This window comes from Typopeltis vanoorti, chromosome 23 (assembly GCF_054136105.1).
Source record: "Typopeltis vanoorti isolate ZY-2024b chromosome 23, IOZ_Tvanoo_1.0, whole genome shotgun sequence".
Taxonomy (NCBI): domain Eukaryota; kingdom Metazoa; phylum Arthropoda; class Arachnida; order Uropygi; family Thelyphonidae; genus Typopeltis; species Typopeltis vanoorti.
Genome location: NC_143571.1, coordinates 57182586 through 57198450, shown reverse-complemented (window position 1 = coordinate 57198450; position 15865 = coordinate 57182586). Strand labels below are relative to the sequence as shown.

The window sequence follows — 15865 nt, the reverse complement described above, 5'->3', positions numbered from 1 at the left end:
GAGAAATCATTAGTGAAATATTATAAATGAAAGAATGCGTATTATTCAGCAACATAGGGCAAAGATCGCCCTAATACTATAAGAGCAGTGTAAACACCCACGAGCATCACATCTGAGAAGACATCATGACGCATACGCTCCCAGAAACAAGAAGTCCCGTATGTTGATCACTGAAGTCACCCAGCCTGAGACCAATGGGTGAGACAATAAGAGAAATTCAAACTCGGAAAGGTGGTGCTCTAGGGGAGCATATAAAACCTGCGACACGGAAGTAAATCACCCCATTTTTTCTTATTCCTGCATTTCTCTTCATGTGATCCAAGAGTTCATCGCATTTCAGCTCTCATTTTTGAGGGCTGACTTACGAAAAGTTCCGGCATGACACTGCAGCAGATTTCGGCAAGATCAACCGTAGGCCGTCAATGAGAAGGTCATCGACGTAAAACCTTAGCAGAGAGATAACGCCCAGCTCAGGCGAGCATGTGTAACCCACGTGGCGATAAGATCGAGACAACCAGAGTCGTAACAAAGAAAGAAGGACGGAAGAAAACTGATAAAGAATAGATAAGTACTCTCACTTGTTCTAGTCCCTTTTGAGAATTGACTAACATTGTTAAGAGAATACATCTTAAAATTTGTAATGGAAGAAAGAGTGAAGAACTAAGATTTATGTAAATGACTATGCTTTTGAAATGAACTTAATGTCCAATTGAGCTGTAATTAAGAATGCATTATATGTTGAGTTATTGAATTTGCTAACATTTTGAAGTCAATGCATAATGGGTTTAAGAGTGAAAGAATGGCAGAAGCTTAAATTAGATTTGATGACTACTTTAACTTGTATGGCATTATATAATGAGTTTAATAAATATTTTGATTCCTTACTTACATGTGTTTCTGATCATGATGACTGACCCTGACCCGTCATAAAACATCGAACCTGTGATCGTGTGTGTGTGGGGGGGGGGGGGGGAATACCCCAATTGAAAATAGTAGGGCACGACTGCAAATAAAATAAGCCAGAGAACCCAAGGCTTCTAAGAATTCAATTAACATTATTAGTGGCACCTGATATTCTATGATTATCCTAAAGGCTGAGTTTATCTCTAACCTTAAGGCCCAGGCTGGTGCAGATAAAAAATAAATTTTGCCTGAGTGACCAGGATTACTCATGGAATTCAGGGAACAGGTAATTTCTAGTGGCCCTTAGAAGGTTAAATTACGAAAGAAAAGGTATAAGAGAAGCGAGACATAACGTTAAGATTAATATTAATGAAGATCACATAACAATGGCGCAACCGACTTAACAAAGAGGTACATGCGATAGAATTTGATATAGCGGCTGAAGTAGGAAAGGATCAAGTTAAATATATTGCCTTGATATATCAATATCAGAGATATATGATGCAACAACAGTATATAATCTGTTTCATTTTTTATTTCTCTGTTTGGACTTCTCCATGTCCATTTTCTTTTGAGGGTTTTCTTAAAAAATGTATTCATAATATAAAGCTTGTTACTGATAGAGAATTCTCTAAGAGCCATTCCTGAGTTGCTGCTTGTACCATATATGTATGTTCCTATTGTATCTATTTGGTGAATGGGATGGCCTACTATGGCATTACTATAGTAAAGTTTTGATTGCTATTTCTTTTTTTGTTGGTGCAGAGATGGATTCATGGATTTTCCAGAAGGAAGACTATACTTCTCAGGAAGAAAAGATAACATACACAGAGGAGTTGCATTATTAATTGAGAAGAAACTTACACACTCAGTAATTGAAATAAAACCAGTGTCTCCTAGAATAATCACAGCTAAATTTCAAGCAAAATAAAAAAAAAAGGTGGGGTGCTTAAGGGTCAAAGCTGTATAACTGAGAGGAGACCTCCACATAGCCTTTAAAGGAATGCGGAGAACCGACCAGGGCTTCTGACCTAATGTCCAATCCTCACCTTCTCGTGGTGCACCCTTTTGGGTATCTACTTTGATACTGAACGAACGAGGATGGGCTGGCAATTTGGGATTTAGCCGACCAAATTGTATTCTTATTGGTTAAACCAAAATAAAAAATGATGGTACAACATGACAAAATTTCATGCCGGCTGGGGCGTCGCCCGGTTAAACAAGCCCCCCGTTGTTTTCGCCAGGGAACCAGGACGAACAGCGAAAAGTCAGCTACTGGAACAAATCTGAAAACAAACCATAACTCAACATCACCAGAGTTAAAGATCGGTACTATCAACATAAGAAGCCTGAATGGCAAAGAAATGGAGCTAGCTGAAGAATTAGATAAGTACCAGATCGACATAATAGGGGTGACTGAAACAAAAAAGACCAAAACTGGTGAGATCTTTCTGAGCAATAAATACAAAATGTTATATTCAGGCAATGACAATCAAGGAAAAGGAGTAGCCATAGTATTCAACACAAAATACGAGGCTAATCATCTTGAATGGCAGTCAGTCTCAAGTAGAGTAATGTGGGCAAATATGAGAATGGGGAACTGGACAATGAGACTTATTTGTGCCTATGGTCCGACAGAAGGTTCTACTAAGGTAGAAGTGGAGGAATTTTTTGAGGCTTTAGAAAAAGCAACTGACACAATGAAAAAGGAAAAGTTGGTCCTTGTTGGGGATCTAAATAGTAGAGTAGGAAATGATTGTGAGACATACAAAAATATTTTGGGAAAATTTGGAGAAAAGAGCAAAGCTAATAATAATGGCAAATATCTGTTGGATTTCTGCTCAGGACATGGACTGGTTATTACTAACACCATGTTCCAACATAAAAATGTGCACAAATTCACATGGAGAGAAGAGGCTAGGAATAAGAAAAGTCTCATTGACTATGTTATTGTTGATAGTGATGTTTTCTCCCTGGTGCAGGACACCAGAGTGTACAGAGGATTTGAAATTGGAAGTGATCACTATTTAGTCTTGAGCAGGATAAAATTGAATTTCATATTGAAAAGAATAACATGTAAGAAAGTTTTAAAGCGAATAAAAGTTGAGCAGCTCTCAGATGTGAACTGTAGACTAAAATACAGAAATATTATTGAAAAGAAAATGAAAGAGTTTGAGGACAGGAATCAAACCTTGGAGATTCAGTGGCAAACTCTGAAGGAAACATTGATTGATTCTGCCAGAGAGACATGTGGTGAGGTTGTGTGCAAGGATAAAAAAATCAGAACTCCCTGGTGGACACAGGAAGTTAAAGAGGCAGTGAAGGAAAAGAAGAAAGCATATCAAAACTTCCTGGCAAATAAGTCAGCTTTTACTCTTACAGAATACAGAAACAAATGTAAGAAAGCTAAACAGTGTGTAAAACTAGCTAAACAAAAGTCATGGGAGGACTTTGGCAAGAATATAGAAAATAAATATCAAGAAGGTGGCAAAATATTCTGGAGGTTGTTGAAGAAGCTTAGGAATGGAGGAAAGAGTGCTGTAAAAGGAATTAGAGATGATAAAGGTGAAATGAAAACAGGAGAAAAAGATATCTTTGAAGTATGGAGTAATTACTTTGAAAAACTGCTAAATGAAACAAGCAGTGATGACAGCACAGTGATAAAAAAACACTGACCAGGCATGCAGTCAGGAATACATATCCATACTTGAAGTAGAAAAAGCCATCAAAGGCTTGAAATGTGGAAAGGCAGCAGGAGTAGATGATATTCGACCAGAAATGCTGAAGTATGGTGGTATAAGAGTCTTACAGTGGCTGCACTGCATAGTTCAGAAAGCCTGGACAGAGGGACGAATTCCCGATGATTGGAGTAGAGCTCTCATAGTACCCATATATAAAAAGGGAAATAAAACTGAACGTGAGAATTACAGAGGTATTTCCCTACTGAGTGTTCCTGGCAAGATCTATGCAAGTATACTTGAGAAACGGTTGAGAAGAATTGTGGAAGAAAAGCTTGGTGAAGAACAAGCTGGATTCAGGCCAAATAGAGGCTGTCAGGATCAGATCTTCACTTTACGACAAATAGTCGAGAAAGCATGGGAATATAACAAAGATCTGTATTTAAGTTTTGTCGATTTGGAAAAGGCATATGACAAAGTGCCAAGAGAGAAGCTATTCAATACGCTGCAGTTATATGGTGTCAATGGGGCATTATATCAAGCAGTACTTAGTCTTTATTTGAGTTGTGAGTCAGCAGTTAGAATTGAAGGAAGTACAGGAAGATGGTTTAATGTTAAATCTGGTGTGAGACAAGGATGTACATTATCCCCTCTGTTATTCATTATCTATATGGATCACATTATGAAGGAATGTGGTATTAAACCTGATATCAAAATTGGAGATGTTAATGTCAGCTCTTTGCTTTATGCGGATGATGTTATACTTCTAAATAAATCCGCTACAAGTCTTCAAGATTCTCTGACTAAATTGAATAGCTGTTGTAATAGATATGGTATGAAGGTCAGCAATAAAAAGACAAAGACAATGAAAATAGGCAGAATCATTGAAAATGTCAACTGTGTTGTGAATGGAGAACCTGTGGAACAAGTAAAACATTTCAGCTACTTAGGCACAATTTTTACTGAAGATGGTAAACTAAATATAGAAATAGACAACAGAATCAGCAAAGCTGGTATCGTGGGAAGTCAATTGAATAAATTCATATGGAATAAGAAAGAAATTAGTCAGAACACTAAATTAGCTGTATACAAGACTGTGTTCAAACCAATTTTAACTTATGGATCTGAGAGCTGGGTCAGAAGTAAAACACTTGACCAAAGACTAGAGACCGCAGATATGAGAGTCCTGAGAAAGATTAGAGGTGTGAACAGATGGCATCAATCGCAATATCATATTAAAAATGAGGATATTAGGAAAGAACTTGACATTGTCAGCATCCAGGAATGCATTAGCAGAGCTAATCTCAGATGGTATGGTCACTTAAATAGAATGGGAGAGGAAAGATTAGCAAAACAAGTGTTCTCTGCCAGGTTGGCAGGAAAACGACCCAGAGGAAGACCAAGATATAGGTGGATTGATACGGTACAGAGTGCCTTAGACGATAGAAATATAAGATCTGATAATGTTGGAGTCTTGACAAGTAACAGACTGATTTGGAGGAAAATTGTAGATAGGAAGTTAGTAATGATGTAGTTTTTTCATGTAGTACTGTCATATCCTGTACGCCCCTTGAGGGTACATGGCAGGAATTTGATGATGATGATGATGATGATAAAAAAAAATGTCAAACAATTAAAATAATCCAAATATATCCACCAGACAGTAACCATTCAGAGGAAGAAATAGAAAATTTCTATTTCTTCTAAGAACTACAACAGGAAATAGATAATTCCAAAAATAGAGAACTCATGATAGTGATGGAAGATTTTAACGCTAAACTAGGACAGTTCACAGTAGACAAAAAAAAAAGATGTAATGGGGAAATTTGGATACGGAGAGCTTAACAACAGAGGAGAACAATTACTTCACTTCTGTAAAACAAATGATCTAACGATTGCAAACACATTGTTCTATCAATGCCCTAATAATAAATATACATGGACATCCCCAGATGGTAATATAAAAAACTGCATAGACTATATCATCATAAACAAACAATGGAAAAGATCAGTAAATAATGTACGAACATTAAAAAGCTTTGATTTCAACCCTGACCATGAAATATTAACTGCCAAAGTGAAGATAAAAATCAACAGGGAAAACAATATCAGAAAAGAAAACATCAAACCTATCAAAACTAAAAGATAGCTCAAGCAGAAGTCGATTTTTAGAACAGATGTGCTTGAAATTAAAACCCTTCATCTTCCAGAACAGCTGATAATACTGGGAAGAAGGAAAAGAAACAGTGTTATCAATTGCAAAAGACACTCTAGATACCAAATTCAAAATAAACAAACAGTGGATAACCCAAAAAATCCTAGCTACAATAGAAGAAAAAAAGAGAGGCCAAGATACTTGTAAACCAACAAAATAATGAAGAGATAAAAATACAGAGCACTAAAAAATAAAATTGATAACCTGTGCAAAAAAGCCAAAGAAAAATGGTTAGAAGAAAAAGCTGGGAAATGCCAAGAAGCATACCTACAAAACAACCTAAAAGTCTTCCATGACACTATAAGAGAAATTACAAAGGAATTCTCAGCAAAAGCAGTAACAGTGATAAACAACAAGATGACTGAAACCGGGAATATTGAAGATATAAGAAAAATCTGGTCAAACCATTTTAAGATTATCTTTCACCAAGGAAACAAAACTACACTGCAAACAATAGAAGAAAATATTGACCACCTAAAAATTTTCCAAGAAGTTAGATATGCAATAAAACAGATGAAAAACAATAAAGCACTAGGCATTGATGCTATCCCTACTGAACTGTGGTCATATGGAGATAGCACATCAATAGGGTTGTTAAATATTCTATTGATGTGCTGTCTCCATATGATCCCAGATGACTGGAGAACTGGAAAGGTCATCCCAATATACAAGAAAGGAGACAAAAGAGACTGCAGAAATTACAGACCAGTCAATTTACTCTCCCACACCTATAAAGTATTCATAAGAATTATACAAAATAGATTAAAAGACACCTACGAAGAACTGATAGGCATAGAACAAGCTGGTTTCCAAGAAAACTATTCAACGATACACCAGATTTTCACATTGCACCAATTACTTGTGGACTTTAAACAAGCTTTCAATAGCATCAATAGAGAAATCTTTCTTAAAGTTCTACTAGCAAAAGCAATAGATAAATATATAATACAGTTTATGATAAAATATTACTCTGAGACAAATGCAATAATTAAAAAGGACACACTCATAACAGGATCCATAAAGGAGTAATGCGATGCCCATTATCCCCATGCCTATTCAACATATATCTAGACAAAGTTGTAAAGAAGGCAATAGACAATGAGCCTGGAATCAATGTCAATGATTTAAACATAAATAATATCAAATATGTGGATGATCTCATCCTTATTGCAAGAAACCCAAATGAACTACAAACATTGATAAACAAGCTAAACGAAACCTGTAAAACATATGACATGCCAATAAATATAAAAAAGACAAAAGTGATGAAAATAGGAAGGAACAGAACTACCATCTCAGCCACCTTAAATGGAGAACAAATAGAACAAGTAGATAACTTCATATATCTTGGATCAAAACTAACAGAAACAATAGATGAACTCGAAACAATCAAACACAGAATAGCGACAGGATGGACCACCATTGGAAAATTACAGAAAATCTGGAAAACAAACAAGATATGTAAGCAAACCAAAATCAAATTATATGAATCAATAATTATACCAACAGTCATCTATGGAGCAGAAGCTTGGACAGTTAAGAAAAGAGAGGAGAAAAAACTGCTGGCATTTGAAATGAAATGCTTAAGAAAAATGAATACAACAAGTTGGATAGAAAAGAAAACAAACAGCACAGTCAGACACGAATTATTGTATAAAAAGACAATAATAGAAAAAATTAGAAAACAACAACTGAGATGATTTGGCCACACTGTACAAATGGACGCAGACAGACTTCTTAACGTCCTAACCAATTCCTGGAAGACCAAGAATTACCTGGCTGAAATTAATAAAGAACATTTCAGAAATGCAGAACACATAAAGAACTTTTTCAAACAGCAAGGAATAGAGAAGACTGGAAGATCCTGCTCAAGGGAAGACTCAACCCATCTTAGATGGAAGAGAAGAAGAAGAACATTTCTGGTCTCTATTTCTTTTCAGATTTTTGATAGGTTTTTCTACCACATGTATTGATATGTAAAAATGTGTTTTTAAATAGTAGAAATGATTTTCAGACTTCTTGAATTACTGAAGTCTGGCATCTCCAAAGAACATTAATTGTATTAGATAAGAAATTATATCATTATTTTAAACTTTTACTATACCTGAAGGTCAGTTAACCAGTCTCATATGAAGGCGGTGTTTGTTTTTTTTTTCCCCTTCCCCTTCATGGAAATTTAGGTTTTTCATTCTGCAATCAGTCAGAAAAGTATATGAAATATACAGACATAGGGGACTCTAGAGATAAGGATTAATTGCCCTGTTCCATCATATCTGTGTGTAAGTGTAAAACAGAATGGAATGAAGGAAGACGTAATCCTTTAACCAAACCTCAGCAAACAAAAGTTTGTGTATGAAGCATCTTCTGAATAAGTTACTTTTCTATAGTGATTGTTCACCTTACTTCAGTTTACTCAGTATTTCATAATGCACATCACACTTCCTTTTTTGACATGGTGTGCATTATTAGACATTGGGTTAATTGAATGTGAAGTCAACCAGCCAATGCCGGTTGACTTCACGTTCAAGTAACCTAGTCATAAAGATACCTAATGCACAAACTTTTATTTACTTACACATGGGTAAAAGGTTAAAAGAAAAATATCATTTCTTGTCTAGTATAATTTACTTCCTGATATCGATCAAAATTTTTTTTCCACAACTAAAGTAAATTATTTATTCTTGTGATGCAAAAACTAAACATTAAATGTTCTTGAGCTGATCTTAAGCTTATTGACTGGGATTTACTGACTAGTATTTTATAGTATTTTATTTATTTATTTTACAGCCCAGTCATATAACAGTTTGATACATACCTTCAGTAACAAGGAACTTATTCTCCAACAGTTACGAAACACACTATCAGACATTCAGAAGGAAACTCTGCAGAAACAAGGAGATGTAGATAACAGTACTTCACAGTTAAAAGTGAGTAAATATACTCATTATGTAGTAAGATTCAGAAAGCACAGAAATAAATATTGTTCAGAGACAAATGGTATTTTTAAATTTTGTTTTTGCCTATTTGCATTTCTACAAATATAAGTTCTCTAGATTTTTAGTTTAGTATAGCAAGAAATGTTTTGTATAGTTGAACTCTCAGTATAATGAATGCTACTGAGTTTTGAGTGCAACTTTTTGTAGTTTATTATGGTTCATATTGACTAATTGACTTGGCACTCTATTAGCGTAAATTGTTGCTTAAGAAAAGTGAATTTTTTTTAATAAGTGTATTTTAGCTCAAGTTAGCTACTTATTTTGCATATTCTCTCCATTTGTGTTGTAATTGGGCACATCAGCTTGTTATAGCCAAGAAACTTGTTCTCAGACTAATTTTTACATGGATAAAATTTTTAATGCTAGCTGTATAATTTTATGTATTTGTCAGTTTCATTTGTTCAATTATTGATTACCTTACTTGTAGGAAAAATTAATTACTGGATGTTTAAAAATTCTGTTGACTCCATCTGAGACTGAATCATTAGCCTTGCATGAAAGATACCGAATAAAGTTCTTCCCATTGCAGATAGGCTTTGACACATTTCTTTCTCAGAAATGATTCATGAGAAAAACTAGACTGCATATCTTAGTGCACCGTTCTTTTGCTGTTTTGACAACACCTATCTTTTGTGGTGGATGATTGGATGCACCAACCAGTAAAAATATACTTCTGATATAATTTAATTTTCTATCAGAAGCTTGATTTTACAAATGTTTTTTAAAAGTTTTTAAAACCCACCTTGGAAGAAGAAAAAAAACCTTAAATCCAAAAGACTAAGTGTATGCTAAAATCACACAACTGAAATCACTCTGCAGTTTCAGTGGTGTTCTAGAAGGCATTTCATTTTTACTGTCAGTTGCTATTTTCTTCCTCCTATCTGAGTTAAATAGTGGTCTAAACTGGGTTTTTAAAAATCTATAAGGAATGTAACTTTAAAGCATTTGAGCAACATTCCTAAGAATATGTTTAAGAATTTTATTTCAGTTACTGATGAAGAATTTTACACAACTGTGAAATTTGAAAATAAAGTACTGACTTGTGGTCCAGTGATAGACAGAAAATTGAATTCTACCATAAGCCTACCTTTACAGGTAGGTACATTCAATTGTCCTCTCATCTCAGAAGATGGAACATTGTTGAAACAGTGATGATTGACTTTACTCCATCTCTTCTACTGAATCCAATGTGTTCTACGGAACTAAACAAGATAAAATCTTGCTATAATTACTACTAACATACAGAGAACCTTGGATAAATATCTGTCCTCAACTAGACTTCAATTAGATGTTAAGAGTTGCCATTACCCTTTCTCAGAGGTTCACCAAAGCAGATAGCAGATCATCATCAAATTCCTGACATTTGCTCTCAAGGGGTGTACAGGATACAATAGTACTACATGAAAAGATAGCAGATATCTTCATTAATCATTTTTAACTCTGTGGAGTCCTTGTAGATCCTTGTAGATGTCTATTTTAGAATAGGTTTCTCATAAATTCTTAAGGATGGTTTTGATGTCTGGCTATCAGATTATTAGGTCCTCATGAAAAGGTAGTTCATCTTTCTTTATATAAAAGAAATTTGATTGAGTATTGTTAACTCTTGAAAGTAAACAATCAAGTTTTTTGTTATAAAACAAGGATGTCATCTCATTTACATAATACACCCCAATTTTTAGTCTCAAGGAAAGCCAGATATTTTATTCAGATTCTTCCACAAGTTAATTTGCTAGTAGGTAGAGAAATGGGAAAACTTATTAATGTTTTGTCTTCTGTTTAATTGTGTCATATAGCAATGCAAATTCTGTAACCAAGTAGAAAGAATGTTATGTCTTCTTTTTTTTTCCTCTTCCTACAAATTATTGCATTGAAGAGTTTGCACAGTCCATTTTATCTTTGGCATCTCTAATATAGCATGCCTATAATTTAAAACAAGAAAAATAAGGCATCATCTGTCTTGTGGGGATTGGTTAGAGATGCCTTATAAAATATAAAAATTATTTTCAAACATTTTGAAACTTACTATTTTGATTACAGAAATTGTTAATACAAACGGGAACAAACTAGGATATTCAAAAAGGTATCGTTATTTGCCTTTAATGATATTTTAACATAGAGTACATAGAATACTTGTGTTTGTAGAAGCTAATTAAGGACTTAAATAACAATATAGTTAAAGGATAAATTAGTAAATAATAAAATAAAAAAGGAATTACATTTTTAAAAATAAGACAGTGAAATTTTAAGTAAAATACATAGTCTCAGCAGTTGATGTTTCTTGGAAACTTTCTATGATGGCAGATGTAACTGGCATATTCTTCTTTCGTATACTTTCCAGAAGAATGTATCTTTTCTAATATTGTTTTTCCTTTACTCACAAAATTTTCAAAATGATTGCACTTCAATCCTTTGAAATAGGTTTTTATAATTATCATTGATTTGACTATGTCAGTATACAGTCAATTCACTAATGAAACATTCTGTGAAGCAGAACGTTTCATTAGTGAATTGAAATAAATAAATAAATTCAGTAATCATTTTATTTTCAAGAAAATAAATTATCTTGGCCGATGACTTGTGCTAATGTGGACTGTGAATTTACACATGTCAAAGTAGTAGCTATTTCCACTATGCAATGGTCAAAGCTGTATAATTGAGAGAAGACTTCCACATAGCTTTTGAAGGAATGCAGAGAACCGACCAGGGCTTCTGACCTAATGTCCAATCCTCACCTTCTCGTGGTGCACCCTGTTGGGCATCTACCTGGATACTGAACGAACGAGGATGGGCTGGCAATTTGGGATTTAGCCGACCAAATTGTATTTCTATTGGCTTAAACCAAAATAGAAAACGATGGTACAACAGGACAAAATTTCATGCCGGTTGGGTCGTCGCCCAGTTGAACAAGGGCCCCATTGTTTTTGCCAGGGAACCAGGGCAAATATCGAAAAGTCAGCTACTGGAACAAATCTGAAAACACACCCCAACTCAACATCACCAGAGTTCAAGATAGGTAAGATAGGTACTATCAACATAAGAAGCCTGAATGGCAAAGAAATGGAGCTAGCTGAGGAATTAGATAAGTACCAGATTGACATAATAGGGGTGACCGAGAAAAAAAAAAAAGACAAAAACTGGTGAGATATTTCTAAGCAATAAATACAAAATGTTATATTCAGGCAATGACATTCAAGGAAAAGAAGAAGTAGCCATAGTATTCAACGCTAAATACGAGGCTAATCTTCTTGAATAGCAGGCAGTCTCAAGTAGAGTGATGTGGGCAAATATGAAAATGGGGAACTGGACAATGAGACTTACTTGTACCTGACAATGAGACTTACCTATGGTCCCACAGAAGATTCTACTAAGGTAGAAGTGGAGGAATTTTTTGATGCTTTAGAGAAAGCAACTGACACAATGAAAAAGGAAAAGATGGTCCCAGTTGGGGATCTAAATAGCAGAGTAGGAAATGATTGTCAGACACAAAAATATTTTGGGAAAATTTGAAAAAAGAGCAGAGCTAATAATAATGGCAAATACCACTTGGATTTCCTTTCAGGATATGTACTGGTTATTACTAACACCATGTTCCAACATAAAAATGTGCACACAAATTCACATGGAGAGAAGAGGCAAGGAATAAGAAAAGTCTCATTGACTATGTTATTGTTGATAGTGATGTTTTCTCCCTGGTGTAGGACACCATGTACAGAGGATTTGAAATTGGAAATGATCACTATTTAGTCTTGAGCAGGATAAAATTGAATTTCATATTGAAAAGAATAACATGTAAGAAAGTTTTAAAGCGAATAAAAGTTGAGCAGCTCTCAGATGTGAACTGTAGACTAAAATACACAAAGATTATTGAAGAAAAAATGAGAGAGTTTGAGAACAGGAACCAAACCTTGGAGATTCAGTGGCAAGCATTGAAGAAATCCCTGATTGATTCAGCCAGAGAGCCATGTGGTGAGGTTGTCTGCAAGAATGGAAAAAATCAGAACTCCATGGTAGACACATGAAGTTAAAGAGGCAGTGAAGGAAAAGAAGAAAGCATATCAAAACTTCCTGGCAAATAAGTCAGGTTGTGCTCTTAGAGAATACAGAGACAAATGTAAGAAAGCTAAACACTGTGTAAAACTAGCTAAACAGAAGTCATAGGAGGACTTTGGCAAGAACATAGAAAATAAATATCAAGAAGGTGGCAAAATATTTTGGAGGTTGTTGAAGAAGCTTAGAAATGGAAGAAAGAGCGCTGTAAAAGGAGTTAGAGATGATAAAGGTGACATGAAAACGGGAAAAAAAAGATATCCTTGAATGGTAAAAGAACACTCAACTAGTTGGGAATACATATCCATGCTTGAAGTAGAAAAAGTCATCAAAGGCTTGAAATGTGGAAAAGCAGCAGGAGTAGATAATATTCAACCAGAAATTCTGAAGTATGGTGGTTTAATAATTGGTGTGGATTTTTATATTCCAGGATATTCATAGATATTATCTTAATATTTAATCCTACCATAGAGATGATCTTTGTTTCTAACAATTATTTTTTTAATTCCGAGTGTACCTATATGTTATTATATGCACAAGGTTTCACTCCAATTGGTGCAGTGATCTTAACTCTTTCTTTCAGAATTTAAATAATCACTGACTCAAGACCAAAATACAAAATAAATGCATTTAATAAAACGAAAACAATATATATACACTTCAAACAAATATTACATAACTAACTACAAAATTAATTGGATCCAAGGCCTTTTTAAAATAAACTTACACTTAAGACTAAACACTTTGTTTTCACAATGACAAAATGTTCATAGCGAGTTTCTCTCTCTGTCAAGGCCCTTTTCCAAAGATATATGACTTTATTCTTCCTGACCTACTTCTGTCTCTTTTTAGTAGAAGTAATAGTTAGATCCGGCGTGCTTAATACAGATGACACTTCCTAATCAGAGTTTTCTCGAACATTCCTTTAGAATGTAAATAGCAAATTCTTCTTTTATTCACTAAATGCTTATTGACATTCTTACTCTACCAATTAAAAAAAAAACTTGCAGTTCTACGATTCTCTTTTCGGAATCTACTATAAATCTATCAATTAGTGCTTCCTCCAATATTCCGTTTAAAACGTGTATAGAAATATTTTCTTTTATTTATCCACATACTTATTCCACATTAAAACGTAATAGTTCCGCGATTCCTTTTTTCGGAATATACTATTAATTTTCTTCGGCAGTCACATAAAAAAACTTAATTTCCTCCGAATCTAAATATCTGGCAGCCTGCGTTCTCAATTCCTTCCTAATGCTATCTTTGTTTTCTCTCCCGTTGCTTCGATACCGAACTTGTCAGCTGTCCAGCTGTCAATCACACACCAAACTTCTCGGCGAGCATGCACACTCCATGAAACTGGTAAGCAAGAAGTTAGGTATAAATAATGGCTGACACGTTGTCTCCGTTAGCGACAAGAGAGAATGTCTTCATAAAAACACAAAACTTAATATTTTAAATTACAATAAAATTCCTGTAAGTAATACAAATATCAAATTCAGTAAGTACATAAATTTTTTTAACTTTTTTACATATCATTTTTGACAAAACAATTTCAATTACTGGCACATCACAACTGCCGACAATGCGTGTTATGAAACTAAAACTAATAAACATTTTAACATAAACAATTTGAAAAAATAATCAGAATTTTAATTATGATTATTTTTACAGTGGTATAAAAGTCTTACAGTGACTGCACTGCATAGTTCAGAAGGCCTGGACAGAGGGACGAATTCCTGATGATTGGAGCAGAACTCTCATAGTACCATATATAAAAAGGGAAATAAAACTGAATGTGAGAATTACAGAGGTATTTCCCTACTGAGTGTTCATCATGGCACGATTTATGCAAGTATATTTGAGAAATGGTTGAGAAGAATTGTGGAAGACAAGTTTGGTGAAGAACAAGCTGGATTCAGGCCAATATAGAGGCTATCAGGATCAGATCTTCACTTTACGACAAATAGTCGAGAAAGCATGGGAATATAACAGAGATCTGTATTTAAGTTTTGCCGATCTGGAAAAGGCATGTGACAAAAGGTGCCAAGAGAAAAGCTACTCAATATGCTACAGTTATATGGTGTGAATGGGGCATTATATCAAACAATACTTAAGTCTTTATTTGAGTTGTAAGTCAGCAGTTAGAATTGAAGGAAGTACAGGAAGATGGTTTAATGTTAAATCTGGTGTGGGACAAGGATGTACATTATCCTGTCTGTTATTCATTATCTGTATGGATCACATTATTGTGGAAAGTGGTATTAAACATATCAAAATTGGAGATGTAATGTCAGCACTTTGCTGTATGCGGATGATGTTATACTTCTAAATCCACTACAAGTCTGCAAGATTCCCTGACTAAATTGAATAACTGTTGTAATAGATATGGTATGAAGATCAGCAATGAAAAGACAAAAACAATGAAAATAGGCAGAATCATTGAAAATGTCAACTATGTTGTGAATGGAGATCCTGTGGAACAAGTGAAACATTTCAGCTACTTAGGCATGATTTTTAGTGAAGATGGCAAATTAAATATGGAAATAGACAACAGAATCAACAAAAGCTGGTATGGTAGGAAGTCATTTGAATAAATTCATGTGGAATAAGTGAGAAATTAGTTGGAACACTAAATTATCTGTATACAAGATGGTGTTCAAACTAATTTTAACTAATGGATCTGAGAGCTGGGTCAGAAGTAAAACACTTGATCAAAAATACTAGAGGCCTCTGATATGAGAGTCCTGAGAAAGATCAGAGGCATGAACAGATGGCATCAATAGCAATATCATATTATAAATGAGGATATTAGGAAAGAACTTGACACTGTCAACATCAAGGAATGCGTTAACAGAGATAATCTCAGGTGGTATGGTCACTTAAACAGAATGGGCGAGGAAAGATTAGCAAAACAAGTGTGTTCTGCCAGGTTGGCAGCAAAACGACCCAGAGGAAGACCAAGATATAGGTGGATTAATACGGTACAAAGTGCTTTAGACAATAGAAATATAAGATCTGAT

The 15865-nt window shown here is 34.5% G+C and overlaps 1 protein-coding gene across 6 annotated transcripts in view; it reads left to right on the top strand.

Moving 5' to 3' along the window:
- Positions 1-15865, top strand: part of LOC150093872 (intersectin-1-like) — a 510882-nt gene that overhangs the window by 255060 nt on the left and 239957 nt on the right. For all 6 annotated transcript variants that reach the window (XM_090413144.1, XM_090413145.1, XM_090413148.1 and 3 more), the window contains one exon: positions 8584-8723. In XM_090413144.1, the coding sequence (XP_090269270.1) occupies positions 8584-8723 (140 nt within the window). The remainder of the gene's footprint in view (positions 1-8583; positions 8724-15865) is intronic.